Genomic DNA, 25,970 nt, shown 5'->3' with positions numbered 1-25,970 from the left:
AAAAGAACGAAACTGGACCACTTTCTTACACCGTATATAAAAATAAAGTGGATGAAAGACCAAAATATGAGACAGGAAACTATCAAAATCCTAGAAGAGAACACAGGCAGTAACCTCTCTGACACTGGCCGTAGCAACTTCTTACTAGAGATGCCTCCTATGGCAAGGGAAACAAAAGCAAAAATAAACTATTGGGATTTCATCAAGATAAAAAAGTTACTGCATAGCAAAGGAAACAATCAACAAAACTAAAAGGCAACTTATGGAATGAGAGAAGATATTTGCAAATGACATATCAGATAAAGGGTTGGTATCCAAATTATAAAAAGAACTTACAAAACTCAACACCCAAGAAACAAATAATCCAATCAAAAAATGGGCAGAAGACACGAAAAGACAATTTTCCAAAGAAGACCTAAAGAGGGCCACAAACACATGAAAAGATGCTTAACATCACTCATCATGAAGAAAATACAAATTCAAACTACAATAAGATATTACCTCACACCTGTCAGAATGGCTAAAATCACCAACACAAGAAACAATAGGTGTTGCTGTGGATGTGGAGAAAGGGGAACCCTATTACATTGTTGGTGGGAATGCAAAACCAGTGCAGCCAGTGAAAAACAGTATGAAGTTTCCTCAAAAAGTTAAAAATAGAACTACCCTGGGGCGCCTGGGTGGCGCAGTCGGTTAAGCGTCCGACTTCAGCCAGGTCACGATCTCTCGGTCCGGGAGTTCGAGCCCCGCGTCAGGCACTGGGCTGATGGCTCAGAGCCTGGAGCCTGTTTCCGATTCTGTGTCTCCCTCTCTCTCTGCCCCTCCCCCATTCATGCTCTGTCTCTCTCTGTCCCAAAAATAAATAAACATTGGAAAAAAAAAATTAAAAAAAAAAAAATAGAACTACCCTATGACCCAGCAATTGCACTACTCAGGCATAAAATGAATGAATTCTTGCCATTTGCAACAACATGAATGGAGCTAAAGAGTATTATGCTAAGTGAAGTCAGTCAGTCCAAGAAAGACAAATACCATATGATTTCATGCATATGTGGAATTTAAGAAACAAAACAAATGATCATAGGGGAAAAAAAGAGAGAAGCAAACCAAGAAACATACTCTTAACTATAGAGAACAAACTGATGGTTACCAGAAGGGATATGGGTAGGGGGATGGGTTAAATAGGTGATAGGGATTAAGGAGGGCACTTGTTATGATGAGCACTTGTAATGATCATAATTTATAACAGGGTTCTCCAAAAAGTCTCCATTTAAATATTACTTTAAATCTACTTTCATAAATTATAAACAGTTCTTTTTTAAATGTTTATTTATTCTGAGAGAGAGAGAATGCGAGCATGAGTGGGAAAGGGGCAGAATGAGAGGGGAGAGAGAGGATCCCAAGCAGCATCCACACTGTCAGCTCAGAGCCCGACATGGGGCTCGATCTCACAAACTGTGAGATCATGACCAGAACAAAATCAAGAGTTGGACACTCAACCGACTGAGCCACTCAGGTAACCCATAAACAATTCTTAATTTACAAATCCACTAGTAATATAAGGAGCCTATTATTTATAAGCTACTTTGGTTAAGGAGAGATTTTTTATTATTCCAAAATCTAGTTAAATGTTTAATTAAATATCAAAAAATTTTTAAAAATTGTTGTAAAGGCTTAGAGGATAAAATAAAAACTAACTTTGGGGCACCTGTGGCTCAGTTGGTTAAGCATCTGACTTTGGCTCAGGTCATGATCTCGTGGTTCATGAGTTCAAGCCCTGTGTCGGGCTCTGTGCTGACAGGTAAGAGCCTGGAACCTCTCTCTGTGACCCTCCCCCCCACTCATACTCTGTCTCTCTCTCTCTCAAAAATAAATAAAACATTAAAAAATTAAAAAAAAATAAAAATTAACTTCAACAGAACTAGAGATGATACTGAGGGGGATAGATTTTATTTATCAATGTAGTGACTAAAATATTTATAATGACTAAAATATTTATAAAGAGGAGCAACTTCAAGAAAGGAAAGAAAAATGCAGAAAAAAAATATGCTCAAAGTATTTATCAGGAAGGGTTATAGAAACTTGAATAACATTCCTAGATCATATACTTCTAAAAAAGAATATAAAAAATATTCAGAGTTCCACAAAATCTCAGCCTTTGATGTTCACAAGTCTACAAGTATGGTTATCCCCTAAATCATAGTTCAGGAGTTAGGTTGCCTGAATATTCATTTTATCATGATTCACATTCACAGCAGTACTACAAAGAAAATGCAACCCACAGAAACCTTCTGCATGTTTAGCTGAGGTACAGAGGACAGCAAAAGATAAAACTACATTTTTCTCCATTTCTCCTCTCCCACACCTTTGCTTTATAATCAGGAAAAACCCTCAATGGAAATATCCAGACCCCTGGGAGCAGGATTCGGGGAACCAGCAAAATGCACACAAGTCAAGACAATGCAGATCCAAGAGAGAACGTTGATTTGGTGATGAATCTTTACTGGTCACCTTTCTGCATTAGGAAAACAAGGTAGTATGTCTACTTGTGATACTCCCAGTCAGGGCAGCTCCTCCAGTTCTGCTCAAGACTCTGTCCCAGTCCTTTAGCTGATGCTGCTCTCAACACACAGATGAAGGGCCCAGGTGAAAGAGCTCAGGCCTCCAATCTAATCCATGACTCAACTGGAACACAACAGTCCACATGAACCACTCAATGCTCATTCAAGTTGTACATTAACTGTCATGCCTGAACATCAAGTCTGGGTATTACTCTTGAAGCAGGCTTCGAGAGATCAGCATCCTCATCACTTCATTGCTACCTGCAAGGACAGAAAGAATAAGGATTTAGTTGCAGCAAAGTCTGAGAGCTCCATAAACCTCTAACTAGTGTGCTCCAAGCCTCACTCAGGATAGGAGTAGGTGTAAACTACAATTGTTGCTTTAACACTGAGAGGGATGGGATTATCACAGACTGCTTTCCAAAGCACAGAAAAATGTCAGGAAGTAAGAAATAAACGTACCCTTAAAAACACCTCTCTTGGGAGAGGGAAGATGACTGAGTAGGAAGATGCTGAGCTTACCTCCTCCCATGGACACACTAAGGCTGAAACTACATACAGTGCAACTGACTCTGAGACCCTGAACTCTAGCAGAACAGCTATTCCACACCTAAAGATATAAAGAAAACATCACATTGAGGAGGGTAGGAAGGGCAGAGATGGTCAGGAGCCAAAACACCCCAGTGTAGTGACCCATAAGCAGGAAGATATCACAGGTGTGGAGGTCCTTCCTGAGGAGTGAAAAGTTCAAGTCTCACATCAGGCACCTTCTGCCCTGGGGATCTTCACTGGAAAGATGAAGCCCCATATTGTCTGGCTTTGCAAATTAGTGGGGCTTAACTCCAGGAGAGCCAGGGAGCTACAGGAAACTGAAAGGGCCCACACACAATACCAGTCACTCAGAGCTCAGGACAGAGGTAGTTGTTTGAAAAGCTCCTAGGCCATACATGAGGGAGGCTTAATGACTAATGTTTGAGTGTGTGCCAGAGGGACAGGGATCTGTAGGAACTTTGGGAATGAAAGTGTTGGCAAGTGCATTTTTCTTGTACTCCTATAGGTTAGTTAGCTAGATGCTTGTAGGACCAAGATCTGACACTCTCCACCTACCTTGCCAGCACTCTTTGTCCCACCCTGGCATTCCTCCGCAGACCTTCCCTGCTTAACACACTCAACCCAGCAGATAGATGTCCCTCCAAGCAGATACCACCCACCATATCCAGCAGGTCACCTTAGATCAGTACCCGCTCCTGCTCAAAGTGACTGCTGCCCACTAGCACCCCCAGATGACCCAGAGCTGGGCCTGGTAGCCAGCCACAGTGGGGGCTAACCCCACCCAGCAGCACAGATACAACAGTAGGACACATACATCCTATATAGGGGACACCCCTGGAATGCTTGGTTCTAGTGACCAGGGAGATGCCTTCTATCCAGGACATTACTTTCAGGACCAGGAGACACAGCTGGGCTATCTAATACACAAAAACAAAAATGAGAAGACAAGAATATGCTCCAAATGAAAGAACAAGGCAAAACCCCAGTCAAAGAACTGATAAATAGAACAGATAAATAAAACAGATAAGCAATCTACTTGATAAACTTTCAAAATAATGATCATAAAGATGCTCACAGCCTTGAGAGAAGACTGTTTGAACTTAGAACTTCAGCAAAGAGACATAAAATATAAAACAAAAAGTAGTTGAAATGTACAGTAATTGAAATGAAAAATACACTAGAGGGAATTAACATCAGAAGATTCAGAATAGATCAGCAGTTTGGAAGACAGGGTAGTGTGTAAAGTGCCCAAGATGAGCAGCAAAAAGAAAAAGAGTTAAAAAAATAGGTTAAGGGACCTCTGTGACAACATCAAGCATACTAACATTTGCATTATTGGGGTCCCAGAAGGAGAAGAGAAAGAGAAAGATGCAGAAAACTTATTTTAAGAAGTAATAGCTGGGGCGCCTGGGTGGCGCAGTCGGTTAAGCATCCGACTTCAACCAGGTCACAATCTTGCGGTCCGTATGTTTGAGCCCCGAGTCGGGCTCTGGGCTGATGGCTCAGAGCCTGGAGCCTGTTTCCGATTCTGTGTCTCCCTCTCTCTCTGCCCCTCCCCCGTTCATGCTCTGTCTCTCTCTCTGTCCCAAAAAATAAATAAAAAAACGTTGAAAAAAAAAAGAAGTAATAGCTGAAAACTTCCGTACTCTGGGGAAGAAAACAGACATCTAGTTTCAGGAAGAAAAGGAAGCCCCAAACAAGATAAACCATGACATATAATATATATAATATAATATAATATAATATAATATAATATAATATAATATAATATATAATAATTAAAATAGTAAAAATTACATATAAAGAGAAATCTTAAAAGCAGCCAGAGAAAAGCAAATAGTTATATAAAAGGGAAAGTACCCAGAAAGGTAAGAGCGGTTTTTCAGTAGAAACTTTGCTGCCAGAAGGGAATGGCATGATATATTCAAAGTGCTGAAAGGGAAAAAACCTAAAACCTTGAATAGTCTACTGGCAAGGTTTTCATTTAGAACTCAAGGAGAAATGAAGGATTTCCCAGACAAACAAAAGTTAATGGAGTTCATCATCACTAAACTGCCCTCATAAGAAGTGTTAAAGGAACTTCTTTAAGTTGAAAAAAAAAAAGGCAACAACTAGAAGTAAGCAAATTATGAAAGGAAAAATTTCACCGGTGAAAGCAAACGTAATATAGGTAGTAAATCAATCACTTATAAAGCCAGTGTGAAGGTTAAAAGAAAAAAATAGTAAAATCACTTATATCTAAAAATTAGTTAAGGGACTCATAAAATAAGATGTAAAATATGATATCAAATACATAAAATGGGGGGGGTACTAAAAATGTAGTGCTTTTATAATGTGTTTGAATATAAGCAAACATCACTTAAAATAGACTGCTATATACATACGGTGTTATACATGAACCTCATGGTAACCACATACCAAAAACCTGTAAGAGATGCACAAAAAATAAAGAGAAAGGAATCCAAGCATAACATTAAGGTAAGTCATCAATCACAAGGGAAGACAGAAAGAAAAGAAAAAAGAAACTGAACAAAAACAACCAGACAACAATTAACAAAATGGCAATAAGTACATAGCTATCAATATTACTGTTACTTTAAATATAAATGGACTAAATGCTCCAATCAAAAGACAAAAGGTGACTGAATGGATTAAAAAACAAGATCCATCTATAAACTGCCTATACGAGACTTACTTCAGACCTAAAGACTCATGCAGACTGAAAGTGAAGGGATGGAAAAAGATCTTCTATACTAATGAAAATTTTTTTAAAAGCTAGGGAAGCAATACTTATATCAGACAAAATAGGCTTTAAAATAAAGACTACAACAAAACACGAAAAAGGTAATTACATAATGATAACAGGATCAATCGAACAAGAGGATATAACAATTATAAATATTGATGCACCCTACACAAGAGCACCTAAATATATAAGGCAAATACTAATGGACATAGAGAAATTAACAGTAATACAATAATAGTAAGAAAATTTAACACCCCACTTACATCAATGGATAGGTCATCCAGACAGAAAATCAATAAACAAACAATGGCTTTGAATGACGCCTTAGAACAGATAGGACTTGAGGATATCACAGATATATACAGAACATGCCATCCAAAAATGTGAGAACACAATATTCTGTTCACGTGCACATGGAAGGGGACATTCTCTGAGACAGATCACATGTGAAGCCACAAAACAAGTCTTAATAAATTTAAGAAGACTGAAATCATATTAAGCATCTTTTTCAACCACGATGGTATAAAACATGTGGAGGCTAAACAACATGCTATTAAACGACCAATGGGTCAATGAAGAAATCAAAAAGGAAATAAATAAAATAGCATGAGACAAATGAAAATGGAAAGCCAACATTGCAAAATCTTTGGGGCAGAACAAAAGCAGTTCTAACAGGCAAGTTTATACTGATATGGGCCCTCTTCAAGAAACAAATCTCAGGGTTGCCTGAGTGGCTCAGTTGATTAAGCGTCTGGCTTGGACTCAGGTCACGATATCGTGGTTTGTGAGTTTGAGCCCTGTGTCGGTTTCTGTGCTGACAGCTTGGAGCCTGGAGCCTGCTTCAAATTCCGTGTGTGTGTGTGTGTGTGTGTGTGTGTGTGTGTGTGTGTCTGCCCTTCCCTTCTTCATGCTCTCTCTCTGTCTCTCCCTCTGTCTCAAAAATAAACATTAAAAAAAAAAAGAAACAAATCTCAAACACACAATCTAACTGTATACCTAAGGGAATTTGTAAAAAAGAATGAACAAACTCAAAGTTAGTAAAAGGAAAGGAATAACAAAGATTAGAGTAGAAATAAATGAAATAGAGACTAAAAAAACAACAGAAAAGATCAGTGAAACCAAGAGTTGGTTCTTTGGAAAGATATACAAAATTGATGAACGCCTAGCCAACTTTATTAAGAAAAAAAAAAAAAAGAAAAAAGAGAGAGAAGACTCAAATAAGTAAAATCAGAAATAAAAGATAAGAAGTTACAACCAACACCACAGAAACATAAAGGATTTAAGACGCTACCACAAAAAATGATATGCGAACAAACGGGACAACCTGAAGAAAGAAACAGATAAATTCCTAGAAACATACAATTTTCCAAGACTGAATCAGGAAGAAACAGAAAATGTGAACAGGCTAGGGGCACCTGGGTGGCTCAGTCAGTTAAGTGTCTGACTCTTGATCTCAGCTCAGGTCTTTGTCTCAGGGATGTCAGTTCAAGCCTGGCTCTGGACTCTGTGCTGAGCATGGAGCCTTAAAAAAATCTGAACAGACTGATTACTAGTAACAAAATTGAACTGGCAACCAAAAACCTCCCAACAAAGAAAAGTCGAGGAATGGACAGCTACAAACACTAAAGAAGAGTTAAAACCTTTCCTTCTCAAACTATTTCAGTTGTCAAATTACTATGCTGTCCACCTGAAACTATTATAATATTGTATGGCCACTATACCTCACATAAAGAAAATGCACCTACAAAAGCACAGAAAAAGCACCAAAGGAGATTTTTTGGACTTACATATATAAAGAATCTAAAATACGAATTCTGAATGTTGACACATGAGTCATTTTTTTTTTTTACTTTTCCTATATTTTATGAGTTTTCAACAATAAATATACCAATTTCATTGGTAATCAGAAAAATAAATTTTAGGGATGCCTGGCTGGCTCAGTCAGTGGAACATGCAACTCTTGATCTCTGGGTTGTGAGTTTGAGCCCCATGTTGGGTGTAGAGATTACTTAAAAATAAAATCTTAAAACAAACAAACAAACAAACAAAAACACTGAATTTTTTATTTTATTTTTTAATTTTTTAACGTTTATTTATTTTTGAGAGACACAGAGAGACAGAGAATGAGCAGGGGAGGAACAGAGAGAGAGGGCGACACAGAATCTGAAGCAGACTCTAGGCCCTGAGCTGTCAGCACAGAGCCTGATGCAGGGCTTGAACCCACGAACCGTGAGATCATGACCTGAGCCAAAGTCAGTTGCTTAACTGACTGAGCCACCCAGGCGCCCCAACACTGAATTTAAAACAACAAACAAACAAAAACATTTTCCCTGAAAGGAGGGGTCAACTTTTTGCTTCATTTTTACAGTGGGTTTTAATGCAAAGAGAAATATGAACCCCCATGAAGAATGAGTAATCACACATCTCGAATAAAACCAAGCCAAAATTTCAGATTTATCCAGTAACGAAGTCCACAATGAATCAAAGTGATCAAGACCAGTGCCCCAAATTTTCTAGAAGTGGATGATGGCATGGCCTGAAATCTATGTATCTGGCCTTTCCCATTTCTTCTTACAAGGTTAAAAGGCAGAGTTGGAATAAAGGTGAAGTCTCACACACTCGTAAAAGCTGGGTAAGGAAACAACCACAGGAGTAATCAGAAGAATTTGAGCAAGAGTGACTGACCTCATCGATGTGCTTCAGGAATGGGGTTCGCAGAAGAAATCGAACTCTAACTTTTACAAGCTGTGATTTGGTCATCACACCAGAGCAGTGGGTTCAGTTTCAGAGTGGTGTTCCCAGACACACAGTGACAGTCTCGTTTGAAAACTTGTTAGAGATGCAAATTTTTAGGCCTACCCAAGACCTACTGAGTGAGAACTTCTGGGCACAGAGCCTAGCAATCTGTTTTCACAAGCCCTCTAGGTGATTCTGACACTTCTTCAGGTTTGAGAAGAATGCTTTGAAAATGGCAGAGAGACCAATGCCCACAAGCCTCTCCTCTGCCACCATGGAAGCAGCCCCACATCGCACCACTGAAAGTCACTTAGACAAGCCTCTGCCCCATCTGGCTCTCCTACAGTGTAAGCACCCGTGGCTGTTTACACTAACTGGGACAGGAGTCATTGGTGTCGAGTGTGGAGAAGGCCATGCCCTGAGCCATGCTCCCAACAGCTTACACATTTCCCAGCCCAATCCACTCTGTGATTGCCAAGAAGATACCCATATGATTTAGTTTACTGAAAAATCCATTAGTCATATTATAGAGATATGAATTTATAGAGGTTCCTGGTGATCAAATTAGCTCACATTTGCTGTGTTAATTACTGTACCGAAGTTTGGGGATCCTTGAGGACCAAGTACTTTATGAGAGTAAAGAACAGTTACTACTGCAGTTTTCAAAATGCTTTCTCATGTATTATCTGAGTTTGAATGTTCTCTAAAGTTTGCAAAGAAAAAGAGTAGAAATGGAGTGATTTGACAGCTTATTTCTGGTGACAAAGCAGAGCTTCCTGACTCCCAGGATAGTGCTCTTGTATGGCATCAAAAAGCACTTCCAGAGTAGGGTCAGGAAAAAGAGGAAGGAGGAAGGCAAAAGACAGGATCTGATGGAACCCTGAGAACCAGCCAGCACAGGGACAGACAGGCCAGGGAAAGTGGTGACCCTATAACTATTCTGGAGAATAACCTCTGGCAATTTTTACCTTCTAGGATTTGATGGACCCTGGAGTCCCGCACATACTGCTGAACAGCATAGTCCTTCAGGTAGCCATAGCCTCCATGCATCTGTAAAGCCTGGTTGCAGATCTGCAGGGAGATAGGGACTACACATCTCTGATTTTGGGAAGACTATGGAACAAGTGCCTTCTCCTTCCACCCCAGCCTCCTGTAAACTAATATGAGGAAGAACAACCTACAGATAACCAGCCAAGCTCAAAAAGGGGCTCTGTATTCTGTGTGATTGGACAACAACTACTGAACTTACCAGTTCCCACCAGGCAGGCAACTCAGAAAGCTCTGCTTTTCTTGCTTATTATCTGCAGGGGAGAGGCTGCCCACAAGCACTTTGGCTGAGATTATGTGAAGTCATGGTGTCATCTAGTGGCAATGCAGCCTCATGTGGAAATGGCTTAGCCCTTGACATTTAAACACAGCATAGTGCTAAATTTGAACAAGAGGCACTGGAAGGCTCTGAACCTTCTTCCAAAAGAAGTGTCTCATCTAGAACACAATCAAATGACAGTGCCACAGTGGAGTGTGCAATGGCACAGGGCAGATAAAAAGTCAGCTCCCAAGCAGACCTCTCATTTGTTCATTTATATCCGTAAGCCCCAAGGCGATCTCTGCAGCATCTGAGGAGTTAACTAATGGCTCTCAACATCCCTGGACCCAAAAGCTGGTCCCTGTCCACCCAAGACAGCCAGAGGGCACCATCACGCACAGCAAAGCATTCATCTGTAGCGAAGAGCTTGGCCATGGAGCACAGGGCCACTGCATCTTCCCGCTCCTCCTGCAGAGCTACTGCTGCACTGCGGATTATCAGCCGCGAGGCCACCAGCCTTGTTGCCATATCAGCCAGTTTGAATTGCAGGTACTGCAGCAACAGGGGAGAAGAGAACCAGACAAGATAGACAGGCTTAGACCAGCACCTGATCTGGGGACCTCCACAAGTCTTCTCTGATGAGGTACCTTTTCTAAGTGACCCCAAGCTTCAAAGTCTTCTTCAGACTTTGCAGAGAAATGTATTTTCTACAGAGAAAATGAGTTCTAAGACCACTTCACTTGCCCTGCACTTCAATATTACCTCCTGAAAAAGATTACTGATAAAATTAGAACATAAGTTCTAAGGTGGGGGCAAAATTCCAACGAGAAATCACAGCCTCACCCTCCTAGAGGATGTGGACCACAAAGCAGATCTCACACAGAGCTGAAAGCAAATGCAGGGGCATCTGGGAAATGACCTGGTTACTGGCCAGAGGCTCTCCAAACTGCTTCCGAACGTTGAGGTAGTCTCGGGTGAGGATGACCGAAGCATGAGCAGCTCCTAGAGAGCAGGAAGCTGGAAAGGAAGAGTGCCAACATTTCAAGTGAGTCAGCACAGTGCTGCCTGCTGGAGCCCGCTACCTCCCTGCCCCATCCTGTTGTGTTCTCACCAACATTGATCCTCCCTCCATTCAGTCCTTTCATGGCAATGATGAAGCCCTGCCCTTCATCCCCAATTCTGTTGGCCATAGGGACTGCACAGTCTTCAAAGATCACGGCACGGGTTGGCTGTGAGTTCCACCCCACCTGGCAAAAATCAGGGACTGTATGGTTGCCCAACAGGGCAGCATTTAGGGCACCGTTCTCTGTTGATGAAACCCTGTGAAGTACAGGTTCCATTATCCTGGGACTTAGACCTTGAGAACTTAAAATCAGAGAAAATACAAAAGTTCAGACTTAAACACTTGTCAATTGTCATAGATTGCTTTTTCAGTGAAACATTTTTTAACATATTATCTGGTTTCTAATGTCTACTTTACCAGACTAACCTATCCACAAACATTTCTCACAATTTCTTTGAGGATTGGGGCAGAACTGTCCTAATTTTTAGTCCCTCTACAAGTATATTCTTTTATTTAAAAAAAAAAGTTGGGGGGGAGCGCCTGGGTGGCACACTTGGTTAAGTGTCCAACTTTGGCTCAGGTCACGATCTCACATTTCGTGAGTTTGAGCCCTATGTTGGATTCTCTGCTGTCAGCACAGAGCCCCTTTGGATCCTCTGTTCCCTCTCTCTCTGCCCCTCTCCTGCTTGTGTGTTCTCTCTCTCTCTCAAAAATAAACACACATTAAAAAAAACCAGACAATATAAGGATTATTTGATTTGTCCTTCTGTAAGGATAACAAGGATTATCAAGAATACAGTCACACTTCTCCTTTTAAAAGCTTAGTGTTACTTCTAAGATTGTTATCATTAGATGAGAGGAATAACACTCACTGTGCTGGCAATACCTGGTTGAGTGTTTGGCTGCAGAGAGATCTAATGACGTGCTGTCAGCAGCTCACATGAGCCAATTACACACATCTTTTCCTAACGTGGCATTCAGTGATAACAGGTTGGTGGCCTTACATATGAGTGTTTTGGTTTTTGTTTTTCTTGGAGAGCCGATTTACCAGGACATCCCTGAATATGTCAGCCATGAGCCCAGAGAGAATTCTAAATACCTAAGATGTAGTCCATGTTATGAAACTAGCTGTATTTATCTCTGAACAAATCACTTGATTTCTTTGGGGCCTCGGTTTTCCTTTATGTAAGAGAACTGGACTGGAAAGTCCACAGGGCCACTTTCTTCAAATAAAATCTTATTCAGAAGTCTCATATATAAATAGATAAAGGCCCTCACTACTTGATCCTCCTCATCTCTTCTTCGAGGTACTTCAAGGTTTCAAAGAACCCTAAGGCTCAATGAGGCAGATTTTGAAAAGCACAAGACTATGTAAAATTTCCCACTTCTCGTATAGCTCTGTAAACACTACTGCCTTTACATGACCATTTCTTTACATAAAAACACTCAATAGCTCCCTCTGTTGGCAAATAAACTTTATTCCTCAACCTTTCATTTAGGGTCTTGTACAATTTGGGCCCGTCCTTCTTTACCAGCCTTTTCTTCTATTGGTCACCTATTGGTAGTCTCAACTCAAACTGGTCTGTGTACTGTGCCACTAGGTTTTTTTCAATCCATATTTTTCTTATTCTGCTCTCTCTATCAAAGTCTGGCTTAAATGAAACCTCCTGAGGCCTTCTAGGTCACTTGAGCCAACACTGAACTTCTCTTTTAGGCTCCCATAATCTCTACAAGTCTCAAACCTCCCAATATTGGCCTGTACAGGGGTTACCTGAGAACCTATCTCCCCAAATAAACACCTGAAAGCAAGACTGAAACAAAAATTATTATTTTAATAATATTTCTAAAGAGCCCAAAACAAATACCTGCTACCTCTTCACTTCTAAACCCTTACTATAAAAACATCTACCTTCCTCCCCTATGCAGAGAATTCCTTTCCTAATCCTATCTGGGCCCCTGGGTAGCTTTAGCCAGTGAGAACAGATACCCCCTTTCCCTTTCTGAAGGCCCTGAACTGCTAGACCACTACCACTAGAGCCCATTCCTTCTGTTACTCTTGACTTCTGTTCTACATATTATCTTCATTCCCTCTTCTGAGAGTCCTCACTTCCAGCCCTCCTATGACAAAACTCATTCTCCTATGCAAAACCTTTTAACAATTAAATCCAAGATAAAGTCCTCATTACCTTCCCATAAAGTCAATGCAAAACTAGTAGTTTAAAGCTCTCAGCTATACAATGTGTTAAATATACCAAGTCACAGCCATACTTGCAGGAAAGATGGCATGGAACAGGGAGAAAGGCCGGCTTCTTGGGTCACCAGAACAGTCAGGTCAACCATGGGGATCAATGGGTGACTCTTCATCTCGGTCTACAAGGCCCTGCTTGCTGTCCAATTTCATCCTACACCTACACCATTCTCTTCTTTGCTCACTTCTCTAGGACCATACTGAACATTTTTTCCATTTCCCAAATAGGCCATCTGTCTATTTGTTGTCTCTGCCCAGAATTCTTCCTATGGCTGTTCCTTCTAATATACTTGGGATCTCATCTCAAAAGTCATGACCTCTCAGAGTTCAGGTCTATTGTAGAAGCTCCCAAACTCTCCTCAATCAGTATCCTATCAACCTGTTTTATCTCCTCTGTAGCAGAGAACACTTCCAGAAAGCACCTTGCTTATTCACCTGTCTGTGACTTGTCTCTGCTTGCTGGAAAGTTAATTCCATGGGGGCAGAGCTTGTCTTTGTTCACTGTTCCATCCCTACTGTTTAGAAGAATGCTTGGCACACAGTGGGCACTCACCAGCTGTCAAATGCATAAAGAGATGTCCTTCCAGATTTCCCTTACGTTGAAACATATACAAAGCAAAACTAATAATTAAAAAAAGACAACAAAAAAAGAAAATGTATACACTTAAAAAGTGAGAGAAAATAGAAAATGAAAGGAGGAAAAGATATACTTTTTGTTTCTGGAACTTATTTATAACTTTTCTCTAGGCACTAACCTTGATAGCTTTGGTATTCTGTCAACAGAATACTGAGGTAGATACTACCCTTGTGTGTTGAAACAATTATCACTACCTTTATAAGCACAGACAACCTGAATCATCATAACTCAATCCTGTAAAATTATGTGCCAGACTATGTAAGTTGATCTATGTCATATGGCCCAAAGCAGACATTCCTAGAATTAAGATATCCTATAGCTGTATATCTTCACATACATTATACACATAAGACAGCATATGTCTTATAATTTCAGACAAGGCTAGGAGTGACTTTTGTATCCTCCCCATCCCAGGAGCCAGCATCAGGCTTTGTACATGGCAGGAATCTAGTAAAAACCTATTATCCTATAAAGATAAGGGGCACTAAAACTTCTAACTCTTTGGCAGTTTATAAAATATCAGGAAGGCTCATGAAGGGAAATATGGAAACCCTAGGAGCTATGAAAGGAGAAGTACATTTAGGGGTCAATTCATTACCTGAATTCTCCCCCAAAGTCATAACTGTAACAGTACATATTGGAGGCAGATGACAATTCTGGTCACCTGCCCTAACAAATCTGAATGGTCTCATCTTACCACCAGCTACAGTTATGTAACCATAGTTTTACTGTTCATGGCCTGACTAGGGGATTTCTTAATCCTAGAAATGTCTTTCCAAACCACCTGTGGAAACACCCTTCTTCTTAAATTATTGAAATACCCATAATCATCTCCAATGAGTTTTATTTTATTTTTATTTAAAGAAGAAAAGTGGCTGATATGCTTTTCATTCCTGAGACTTCTAGTCACCAACAGATCTTCTGTAAGTATTTTTTCCTGGGGTAAAAGTGTGCACTAAAATAAGTTGGATAAAAAACACAGGTCAGGGGCTATGGCTGAGTGGCTCAGTTAAGCGTCCAACTCTTGATTTTGGCTCAGATCATGATTTCATGGTTCGTGAGTTCGAGCCCTGCACTGGGTTCTACGCTAACAGTATGGAGCCTGTTTGAGATTCTCTCTCTACCTCTCTCTCTGCCCCTCCCCTGGCTCGTACTCTTCCTCTCTCTCTCTCTCCCTCTCTCTCTCTCTCTCTCTCAAAAATAAGTAAAATTAAAAAAAATGAAATAAAAAAAACACAAGTCAAAAGTGGAGGTGAGGCAGACAATAGAGAAATCCCTCACACTAAAATGACAGGTGGCTTATGGAACTTACTGACAAACTCCACCATTTTTGCCAGTGGCATAGTATTTCTGTAGACATGCCCTATTTTATTTCACCTGCTCCTGTTGAAACTGTAATAGGAGCAACTGCCTCCAATGCAAGTTAGCAAGTATGTGAACCTATTCAAACAGAACAAATAGAACAGAGGTAGGTCTGGCAGGTAACAGATTCTTGAATTGCTTGAACTTGAATTGATTCATGTCCATTAGCCACTCACCTTTTTTTCCTTCTTGCCAAAGCTGAGGCCAGGTGTTCCCTTCTCAACAACTATACATGAGATGCCTTTGGGGCCTGGTCCTCCTGTTCGGCACATGACTACATAGATATCTGATTCACCTCCACCACTGATAAAGGCCTGGTGGTTGGAGAGGGGGTACACAAGGATCAGGAAACACATGCATTCCTGCAGCCCAACAACTGGGAAAACATAGGGATTCTCCCAACAGTAGGTTGCTAAGAGGTATATGATGGCACAGAGAAATGAAGAAGGGGTAAAAAGAACCTGTGCTGACTGGGGAATCAGGGATCTAGCTGATGAGACTATAAAAAGGATAAACAAAAATGAGCAAAATTATCTGGACTCAGATCAGAAGAAAGGGAAAGCGGGGCATCTGGGTGGCTCAGTCGGTTAAGCGTTTGACTCTTGATTTCGGTTCAGGCCATGATCTCAAGGTCATTGACATGGAGCCTTGTGTTGGGCTCTGCACTGAGTGTGGAGTGTGCTTGGGAGTCTCTCTCCTTCTGCCCCTCCCCCACTTGCGCTCTCTCCCCCTCTCTCAAAATAAATAAATAAACTTGAAAAAGAGATAGAAAGTGAAGGTAAATAAAGGGAAATAGGTCAGAGGTTCTCTACCCAACATGTAAAAATCCCAGGAAATACTAACTTGCAGAGAGCAAGGATCTAGGTAATATCAGCAGGAAGATGGGAACAATTCTGTAAGGTGGGTATGCTGGTACCTTGGAGCCATTGAGGATGTAATGATCTCCTTGTTGTTTCGCTGAGGTTAAAAGGGACGCAGCATCACTGCCACTTCCTAAGGCAGGGATCAAAAGGAAGCAGAGAGGGTAGGAGACAAAGTCAGTGAAGTTAAGGGAGACCCAGCATGGCTCCATTTCCAAGGAAATCTTTCCTCATAACAAACAGCTCAGTGTTTCCTACTTTGAAACTCAAACAGCCAAAGGAACTCTCTGTATTTGGTGAAAATGGTGGACAGCAATCAGATTATTTTCCTACAAGGAAGTTCCAGTCGACAGCCTGGAGAGACTCTGGCCTAGAGGCCTCTGAGTCTTGTGACATCAGGCCACAGGAATGGATGAACTTCATGGTAAATAAGGGTTATATGCTTTGCCTGAGCAGCATCTCCTGATTCATCTTGCTGGCAGTGTGGCAAACCCACCTGGTTCAGTGAGGCAGTAGGAAGCAAATTTCTCCATGGTACAGAGCGGTGGGCAATATTTGTACCTCTGTTCCTCATTGCCAAAAGTATCGATCATCCAGACACACATGCTGACAGGTACACCAAGAAGAAAAGACCAAAAGGAAAAAAAAAAAAAAAAAAAAAAAAAAAAAGAAGAAGAAGAAGAAGAAACAACAATGACAGAGTTAATATGGAGAAAAAGACATCTGAAGGGGGAAGGTCTGGGGAAGGAGAACACAGGTAGCAAAGCAGAGTGAAGCAGAAGAGAGAGTGGGAAGAGAAAAGCTGCCACTGAGGAAATTCAACTTTAAGGAAAGGCCTAGGTTAAAACATATTCCTGGAACACGCAGTTCCCACAGATAATCAGGGTCAAGGTATTTCTCACTTGGATGTTCATGCTACTTCTATTTAGGTTCAATAAGGTCCCTAAAAATCAAAGAGTTACATAGGTACTTTTGCAAATTCCTGGAGGCTTTGTCTTTGGGTTGAGGAAGAGGGGATCAGGGCCCTAAGCACTGTCCTAGAGAAGTCTATTTGGTTCCAGCTCAATCTAGGATTTGAGAGAAAGCTGACAGACCTCATTCTCCAAGCAACATACAACATGACAGATTCCAGTCCAAGAGGCAATAGCAGGCCTAGTGTGAACTTTTAGAGTTAGGTTCCTCAACGGCAGTCAACCTTCAAAGATGAACTTTTCTCTCTTTATCTGAAATTTCGCAGTCAATTGGTATGAGCACTTTGTTGTGCTCACCAAGCTTTGGCACTCACTTGTGGATGCTTATATAGGCTGTGGTGCTGGTACAGCCTGTAGCCAACGCTTCAAAGATGACAGAGGTATCGAGCCGTGACAGTCCAGACCCACCTACATCTGTTCGTACGTAGACCCCCCCAAAGCCTAGCTGAGCAGCCTTCCGCATAGCATCCACTGGGAACAGCTCCTACAAAAAAACCAGGGTCATCAATAAGTGATTCACAGATGGACTTTTCTTTAAATGGCACAATGGGGGATTAAGATGTTTGCATTTGGGAGACTGTAGTATTCCCTTAACATAACAGGCTATTTGTTACCTATAACAGTTAAAATGCATTCTGGAAGTACTGGTTTTCTAGTGTTAAAGTTTCTTTTTATTATCAGAATTGCCTTGGTTTTAAGAGTGTCCAAATCTTTGTATAATTAAAAAAAACAAAAAACAAAAAACAAACTGGTCTTAGGCACCTGGGTGGCTCAGCTGGTTAAGCAACCAACTCTTGAGTTAGGCTCAGGTCATGAACTCATGATGGGGAGATGGAGCTCCATATTAGCTGACAGGAAAGAGCCTGCTTGGGATTCTCTCTCTCCCTCTCTCTGTGCCCCTCCCCGACTTGCACACACTCTCTCAAAATAAATAAACATTTTAAATAATTAATTAGTTAAAAAAAAAAAACCAACAGGTCTCTACAAGATGATGAGGATGTTTTTAGGAAAGGAATCACGCCATTACCAGTACTCTAATCTGCAGTAAGAATTGTGCATGGAGAATAAACACTGAAAAGTTAGGACTACAAAGAGATCTTGGTCACCACATGAGGCATTTTTGGAACATCTAGCCATAAGGAGAACTCCCACCTTCTGGTCCCACTCTGCCATATGTGGAGCCATCTCCTGGGCAGCAAAGTCAAAGGCCACTTTCTGAAATTCCTTCTGCTCTTCATTTAGTCCCATGGAAGCTGTGGGCAAGATTGTATACACTCAGTTCCAGGACAGGGTCAGGGAAGGATATTGCCAAGAGCAAGAACCACAAAGCTGGGACAGTTGACCTAATACAGCATTTCTCTTACACAGTAAGGTAAGTCAGGAACCCCAATCAACTTCAGTTATCCCATTGTAAAATGAGGGGGCTGCACTATATACTGAGTAAATTTCCTCATCTGTAGAATGAGGAAAGTATACATAATGAGTATATATGTAATATATGATACATAAAATACAATACAAATCATAATTGTCTTAATCACTTTTCATTTATGCAATGAAACAAAGAAATATTTGTTAATCACTCCCATTAATTTGATATTCTAATATGTGGAATGATACATTAAAGGACAATTTCCTTTAATTTTACTGATTAAGAGATACTTTCTTTTAAAGGTGAAAAAGTACCTCATTGGTTGAAGTTACACAACTAGCTGATGGAAGTACTCCAACATATTTATTTGTTATTTAATATTAACCTATTTAATATTTAATCTATTTGTTGCCAGAACAACTCCTTACCTGCCTTGGTATCAGCAAGGGTAATTTTGTTTACCAAATTCTAAATGCTAGAACAGGGCAGCAACTTATGAAGGAGTTTTAGGACATGGAGAAGAAAACAGTATTCTATACTAGTGTATATTATAGATCTGGGTGTAATCTAAGGGATTCATCACCTATTCTACAATGAAGAAGTGTCATTTATTCAAAAGGTTTTTGTTTTGTTTTGTTTTTGTTTTTGTTTTTTTCAGAAGAAAAAAATGTGGTTAGGTACTTGACAGAATCACAAAGTGGCTGGGTATCTATCCCTAGTCAGCCTAGGCCCCTATCACTCTCTGTTCTTCACATCCAAATTATTTGGTACTTAAAAACATTCAGGTCTGTCAATTCTCATAGTTTCCCATTTGCAATAATAATTATTTTCCCCGCAGGAATTTCAATAGTAAAAGGTTTTAGGTGTTACATCATAAAATTTATGTGAGCAAATCTTGTGTCACATAAGGAAGGAGCATTCCTTCATCTAACACAACCAGCACCAGGCTTTTTACATTCTTACTACCTTTATGACCCTTAAATGACCTATGATTAAAACAAAATAAAATGAAACAAAGTCATGAGTTTCTGCACCTCTCTCTATATCCACTCCTTATCAGGAAGCAGGGATCGTAACAGAATCTACCTCAGAGTTGTGAGGATAATTGTAAAACCCTTAGTTACTGTTTTCACAAGTAAACGTATTAAATGTATCAAGAAGTCGATAATATCAACTACGGTTAAGGAGATTTGAACAATTAACAAACAGCATCAGCAGCAAAGATTAAGCTGTAACTACCAAGTATTTTCCTATCTTAATATATCTTTAGAGGGCCCCTGTGAAGTAGGCAGGAGGAAAGACAGGGCTTAAGCAGAAGGCCTGGAGCACAAATTCGGACGCCTGGCTTCCCGACCACGGAGGGCCAGGGGCGCAACAGATGGAAACAGCAGAGAGTGAGGGCGGCCAAGGGAAGCCAGCCAGGTGGACGGGATGGGGTGACCCGCCAGCGAGGGAAGCCGACTTGGGAGAGGGCAGGTGGGCCTTGGGGTGATGACCCCGGTGACGGCCCACGACAAGCCAGGGGTGACAATGCGCTCTACGGGCACGCAGACCACTGCATTCCCTCCCCGCACACCGGGGGAGAGACTTACGATCGATGCAGGAGACCAAGCTCCGGCGGCCGCTCTGGGCGGGGGCCTGCAGACCACCACGCAGGCAGATGAGCGGCCTTCCCAGCCTCCAGCAGCCTCTGCGCAACATAGTAGCTTCTGCTCCACACAGGATCTGCAAGCGGGTTACGTTCGCTACTGCAGGAGCCAGGCCCGCAGTGCACCCTGGGAGCTGTAGTGCATCCAGCGACCCTCACAGGCCAGATTCAGGGAGGCCTGCTCCAGAGGCAGGACTACAATTCCCAGAGACGCTGGGGTCTCGGCGCAACAGAGCCGGGTCTTACTTGATGCTCCGGACTGGGACGCTGTGACCAGGTGCTGGAGCCTGGGGTGGTTGGTTGGGGTTGTGTAGGCTGTGCGGTTGGGTCAGTGTAGCGGGAGAATGGTGAATAAATGGGAGAAGGATCAGATTACGAACCGAGGAGACGTTAGCGGCAGGTTATGCAAGATGGAATAGATAACTGGGGGAAGGATTGACGGGCAAAAGACCCTCGGGACTGAAACTCCGCTTCCTCTCATTGTCTGCATCTTGCTTTGCACAGGTTTCTGGGGGCAGATTCAGAGTTGCCTCTTGTACTCTTGGTTGATTCCAGAATCCTCTGCACTTCAGCCCTCGCAGGGGAACCATGCCGAGACCCCGGAAGAGGCTGGCTGGGTCTGCCGAGCCTGCTGGGCCAGGTGAGCTGCACCTAGGCTGCAAAAAGGCGGCCCTAGTTTCTCTAGGACCTGTTTCGTACTGCTCACTTTCAACTCCCTGTCTGTCGGGAGAATCCTTTTGTGGATTTTCTGTTACGTTATTCCTAATTGACTTCCATCTTCTTTATTCTTCCCACCAAGCTTATACCCAGAGCTTCTTGTTTGTTCATTAAAGCAATGGTAGATAAGGGGTGGCTTGTACTAAGGTCAATAACATACAGTTCTGCTGGGTGCCTCAGTTCGTTGAACGTCAGACAGTGACTCAGGTCATGATCTCACAGTTTGTGAGCTTGAGCCCCACATAGGGCTTGCTGCTGTCAGCGCAGAGCCTGCTTCAGATCTTCTGTTCCCCTCTCTCTCTGTCCCTCCCCAGCTCCCGGTCCCGCTCTCTCTAAAAAATAAATAAAACATTAAAATTTAAAAAAAAAAAAAAGCCTAGTTCTGCTTGTCATGGAAAATGCAAACAGACATGAGTGAAAAGGTCTAGGAAACTAGATGGCTAAGGGTGTGAGGGCAGTTAAGGACTGCCAGAAACGGAAGTGGAACTTGAATCTAGCCTTAAAGAACGGGAAGTCTTTCCTCAGGCAGAGAAAATTCAATGACATTTTTATATGCACAAGAATGAATGGCATTCTAAGTAGATGAAGTGCAGAAACAAAGCAATTAAAGAACTTTTGGGAATGGTAGAAGTTCCAGATTGACTACAATACATTGTGTTATTTAACAACACATAATGGTATTTGCAGTGTGCTTACCTCCAAAGGGACCACCTGATCAACTAGGCTAGGGAGGTTCTGAGTATTAGACACCCATAAATGATACTTAATGAGGGCCGATGTAGGAGAGGTGGGACTAAATTCAGAGGCAGTGTGGTACAGTCATTAAGGGTGGATCCAGATAGACCAGGGGACAGTTCCTGATTATATTGTTTACTAAGTGTGTAAACAATGGGACACATTTAGCAGATGAACAGAATATCTCATTATACAGATTAACTGAGTTACTGTTAGGGTAACAAATAGAGCTTAGGGTCCGTCATAGAGTATGGACTTAACAACTCATATTAAGCTATTGAGTGCCTAATATGTTCCAGGAACATTTTCTCTAATTCTCTTAGGATAAAGTCATCTTTGCCAAGTCTACAAAGTACAGAATGAGCTGTTTTATCCAGCTTCTTCTGGCACCTTCAAGGAGCTGAAAGGAAGCAGGCCACAAAGCACAGTGAGCAAGCAAAAAAGAACTATGAGATTATAATTATAATAATAGCTTATATTTATTGAGCATTTATTATAATGCCAGGCATTGTCTAAACCCATTGTTAGCACTATTGTACTTAATCTCTAAAACAAGTTTGTGGAGTAGGTGTTTGGTTTCCTCATTGGAGAGAAATAGCCTCAGCAAGGGCACAGAAGAGAGTGAGGTAAAGAAAGAAAATTACTTAACACAAGTCAGAACTCTGCTAGGACTGTCAATCCTAACCCACAACCATGTAAGGTATTCTTATCCCACTGAATGGATAATCCAGAAGATACCCTGTGAAGATGGGCATTCCTGTCCCATTTTTATAGATAAACTGAAGTTCAGCAATTCAGTTGCTACTGCTAGTAATCGACAGATCCAGGATTTAAATCCAGGTCTGACTCCAAAGCATGTGCTTTCCCCACAATGCAACATTACTTCTCAGCCAGCATGACCAGTTTCTGCTGTTTGTTTCTATTGCAGACAATAAGGGACCAGCAGGAAAACGTACCAAGACTAAGAACCCAGTGGGGGCATCGGCTCAAGTGGTTAACTCCAGCCCTCAGAAGACTTCAGCCTCTAAAACCTGTGGGAAGAATCTAAGTAGTTACTGGCTGATGAAGTCAGAGGCAGAAAGCCGATTAGAGAAAGGTGTAGATGTGAAGGTGAGACCAGGTACCTGTCTTTAATCCCTTCAAGCTGTTTTTTTAGATAAGAAATAAATATGGGACACCACAGAGTTCACCAGCTTCTCTGAAGGGTAGAGTTAAGGGAAAGATAATAAGGAAATAAGGAATAAAATCAGCAAGGTTTATTACCAGCAACATAATAAATATGTTAGGTTTTCAGGTCTTCTCATTGCTGTTGCAGTTCTGCTGCTGTTGCAAGAAAGTGGCTATGGACGACATGTAAATAAATGGTGTGGGTGTGTTTTAATAAAACCATTTACAAAATCAGGCCTAAAACCTAAAACCTATAGTTTGCCACACCCTGACCTGGGCAACATTTCAATCTTATGTTGCCTTACTCTTGCCACCTGCCATAATCCTACATATTTCTCTGCCAACAGCTAGTATTTATTCAGTGAATTAATATAAACCAATTTTAATAATAGCTTGGAGAAAAATATTATAGAAGAAATATATAGTACCTTAATGAGTAAAATACAAATAACCAACACATTATCATCTGGATTATCCATTCAACTGATCTTCTTAATTAACAAGGATAACAAGTTAATACAAGGCTTACTTACATGTGCCCAACAGAAGTGGCTTTGCGGAACTACTTCCCAGTAAACTACATACTCCCACTATAGCAAGTAGCACCCTCAGTGTAGGGGAAGAAACTATCTACTTCCATATTATTTCCAGTTGGCGTCAAGATTGTTTAATGAATGGGTTCATTTCCTGTTGCCTAGTTCAGCATCGAGGATCTTAAAGCACAGCCCAAACAGACAGCATGCTGGGATGGTGTTCGCAACTACCAGGTAAGAGGGTAAAAGCAGGGCCTGAGACCCAGGCGTTGGGTAAACGCCTGCCTCCTTCCATAACTTATTCAGTAGCAAAATCTCTTGGCCAATGGCCCAGATAATAAAATAGAAAATGTATTCAAAAATACCTTAATTACTCTGCATGCAGTTTGCAAATGGCCTGGATACAAGTCTGGGTGTTTCGGTAAAGGCAAGCTGCAGAAAAGAAAACCTCATCTAAGGAAAGCAGACTTGATTTCCACTAACAGCTAGTGTTTTCCAGTGGGTGAGGAGGAAGGTAGTTGTTTATTCTCCCCTGGGACAGGCCCGGAACTTCCTTCGAGCCATGAAGCTGGAGCAAGAAGCTTTCTTCTACCATAGCAACTGCAAAGAGCCAGGCATCGCAGGACTTGTGAAGGTCAGTTGTATAGGCATTGGTCTTAATCCCTCTCCCTTCAGGGAAACTTACTCATGTAGATATAAAGGAACAAAGCTTAAATCAGTTAACAAAAAAGAAGTACCCTCCTCCCCATCCCTGATGTCACCACTCAGGCCTCTTCAGTATGAGAAGGACTATAACAAGGCCTTCATTTCAGGTCCCGCTGGTACAGACTTCTCATTTCTGTGCCTTGGTCTTTCACTCAAAAACAGGCCTGATGATAGCTCTTCCAGATCAGAAGTTACTAGGATAAAATTATGAACTGCAGGTGGAAAGACAGTGGCACCAATAATAACCTTTAATACTTGGTTTTAGAACATTACTTTTAAGATTTTATCAAAATAAGATTGATTCCTATGCTTGCCTGTATATTATTTCCAGATATCTGAGCCTTCATTGGCTCTACAGCACAGCCAAAGAGGTTAGAATGTGCAGGGTCAGAAGTGAAAGTCAGACTAGAATTAAAAATTGGCCCTGGAGGGGCGCTTGGGTGGCTTAGTCAGTTAAACATCCGACTTTGGCTCAGGTCATGATCTCACGGTTGGTTCATGGGTTTGAGCCCCACATCGGGCTCTGTGCTGACAGGTCAGAGCCTACAGCCTGCTTCGGATTCTGTGCCTCCCTCTCACTCTGCCCCTCCCTACTCATGCTCTCTGTCAAAAATAAATAAACGTTAAAAAAATTTTTTTTAAAAATGGCCATGGAGCTGACTGTACAGGCAGATGATTGGAGACTTGGTTTTGTTTTCAGATTGTGAAGGAGGCTTACCCAGACCACACACAGTTTGAGAAAAACAATCCCCATTATGACCCATCCAGCAAGGAAGACAACCCCAAATGGTCCATGGTAAAGATTACTATTTTTCCTATTTCATGAAAGGAAAAGAATGGACAAAGAGAGGGAGGAAGAAGGTATGGGGTGTCTTTAGGTCAAGGTATAGAGTCCAGTTCTTACTCAGAGGAGGTTACCCTGGCTTTGGGAATAGGAACAGAACACTGGCAGCCCTACCTATAAGAACCTCCCATAAGAAGCTAAAGCACACAGTGGACAGAATCTACCTGCACATGTCTTTCTGTCCCATACACTTTCTGTCACATAGGTGGATGTACAATTTGTTCGGATGATGAAGCGTTTCATCACCCTGGCTGAGCTCAAAACCCATCACCAAGCTCACAAAGCCACTGGAGGCCCCTTAAAAAATATGGCTCTCTTCAGTCGCCAGAGACTCTCAATTCAGCCCCTGACCCAAGGTAAGAGTGGGCCCTTTCTTTTATATTACTCACATACTAGAATGACTACGTGAACTCACATTTATTACTGATTAAGCTTGAACTCACATTTATTACTGATTAAGCTTGGGCACAGTATTTAACCTCTTTGAGCCTGTCTACTCACCTATAATATCCACGAAGGAGGAAATAGGTCTGGAGTTACTCATTACTATGTGCCCAGCAGTGCTTGGCACATAGTAAAACATTCCATAGTTTTGAATGAATGACAACCTACCTCAGTAACAATATGAAATGTCTGACACAACCTCCCTGTTTAAGAGACACACCTCCTAACTCTTTGCTTTCTTTTCCCCCTTTTTTTGGTAGAGGAGTTCGATTTTATTTTGAGCCTGGAGGAAAAGGAACCAAGTTAACTGGGACCCTGTTGCTGGAATAGGCAAGACATTGTTCCAAAGAATTCAAGCTTTTGTAAGACAGAAGGAGGTGTGAGAAGGCTTTCTTGTTATGTTGACCTGGGGTTGTGTACGTAGGTGATTTTCATGTACCTTTTTCAATAAAACATTAATATCAAAGTTGGGAAGCTTTTCTTTTAAAGTAGCACTAGGTGTGGTAGACTACTCCACTGCAGATCTTCTGCCCATCAGTAAGGTGCAGGGTTACCCTCTACCATCTTCCTTTACTGTAGCAAATTCCAGGGTGCAGGGTTCTATTACCCCTACTGAAATGAACTTTTGTCTTTCTACACCAGCCTTCCTCAGATGCCCCTGAAGTCATCTGGGTCCCATAGGGCTTTAAACCACCAGCAACATCAGCACAGGTTGCCAGGTGAGAATACAGCTGGGATTCCTTTCTCAGCATATGCTTATCTA

The 25,970-nt window shown here is 41.5% G+C and overlaps 2 protein-coding genes and 1 long non-coding RNA gene across 5 annotated transcripts; 2 read left to right on the top strand and 1 right to left on the bottom strand.

Annotated features, from left to right (window-relative positions):
* Positions 1-2,048: 2,048 nt before the first annotated feature.
* Positions 2,049-20,186, bottom strand: ACAD8 (acyl-CoA dehydrogenase family member 8). Of its 3 annotated transcripts, XM_043579860.1 has the most exons (11): positions 20,007-20,186; positions 18,195-18,295; positions 17,357-17,526; positions 16,568-16,677; positions 16,128-16,204; positions 15,388-15,525; positions 11,013-11,148; positions 10,821-10,918; positions 10,301-10,453; positions 9,564-9,666; positions 2,049-2,822 (listed from the first exon to the last, which is right to left on the bottom strand). In XM_043579860.1, the coding sequence occupies exons 1-11, from the start codon at positions 20,113-20,115 to the stop codon at positions 2,770-2,772; spliced, it is 1,248 nt and encodes a 415-aa protein (XP_043435795.1). In that variant the 5' UTR covers positions 20,116-20,186; the 3' UTR covers positions 2,049-2,769. The 3 variants fall into 3 exon arrangements, with proteins under 3 accessions (XP_043435795.1, XP_043435797.1, XP_043435796.1); XM_043579862.1 differs by lacking the exon at positions 9,564-9,666 and having other exon boundaries at positions 20,007-20,159; XM_043579861.1 differs by lacking the exon at positions 15,388-15,525 and having other exon boundaries at positions 20,007-20,156.
* LOC122483169 lies at positions 6,512-9,661 on the top strand. Its single transcript, XR_006297320.1, has 2 exons — positions 6,512-6,625; positions 9,487-9,661. It is a non-coding gene; the product is annotated as an uncharacterized LOC122483169 (long non-coding RNA).
* A 37-nt stretch (positions 20,187-20,223) lies between the features above and the next one.
* On the top strand, positions 20,224-25,673 carry THYN1 (thymocyte nuclear protein 1). The gene is made up of 8 exons (XM_043579867.1): positions 20,224-20,339; positions 20,567-20,702; positions 22,443-22,624; positions 23,380-23,448; positions 23,756-23,848; positions 24,620-24,715; positions 24,969-25,119; positions 25,468-25,673. Exons 2-8 carry the CDS (start codon positions 20,651-20,653, stop codon positions 25,512-25,514), a joined length of 690 nt encoding a protein of 229 aa, XP_043435802.1. The 5' UTR covers positions 20,224-20,339; positions 20,567-20,650; the 3' UTR covers positions 25,515-25,673.
* Positions 25,674-25,970: the final 297 nt, after the last annotated feature.

This window comes from Prionailurus bengalensis, chromosome D1 (genome assembly GCF_016509475.1).
Source record: "Prionailurus bengalensis isolate Pbe53 chromosome D1, Fcat_Pben_1.1_paternal_pri, whole genome shotgun sequence".
Lineage (NCBI taxonomy): Eukaryota > Metazoa > Chordata > Mammalia > Carnivora > Felidae > Prionailurus > Prionailurus bengalensis.
The sequence above is the reverse complement of the archived record's forward strand: the minus strand, read 5'-3'. Positions and strand labels throughout refer to the sequence as shown.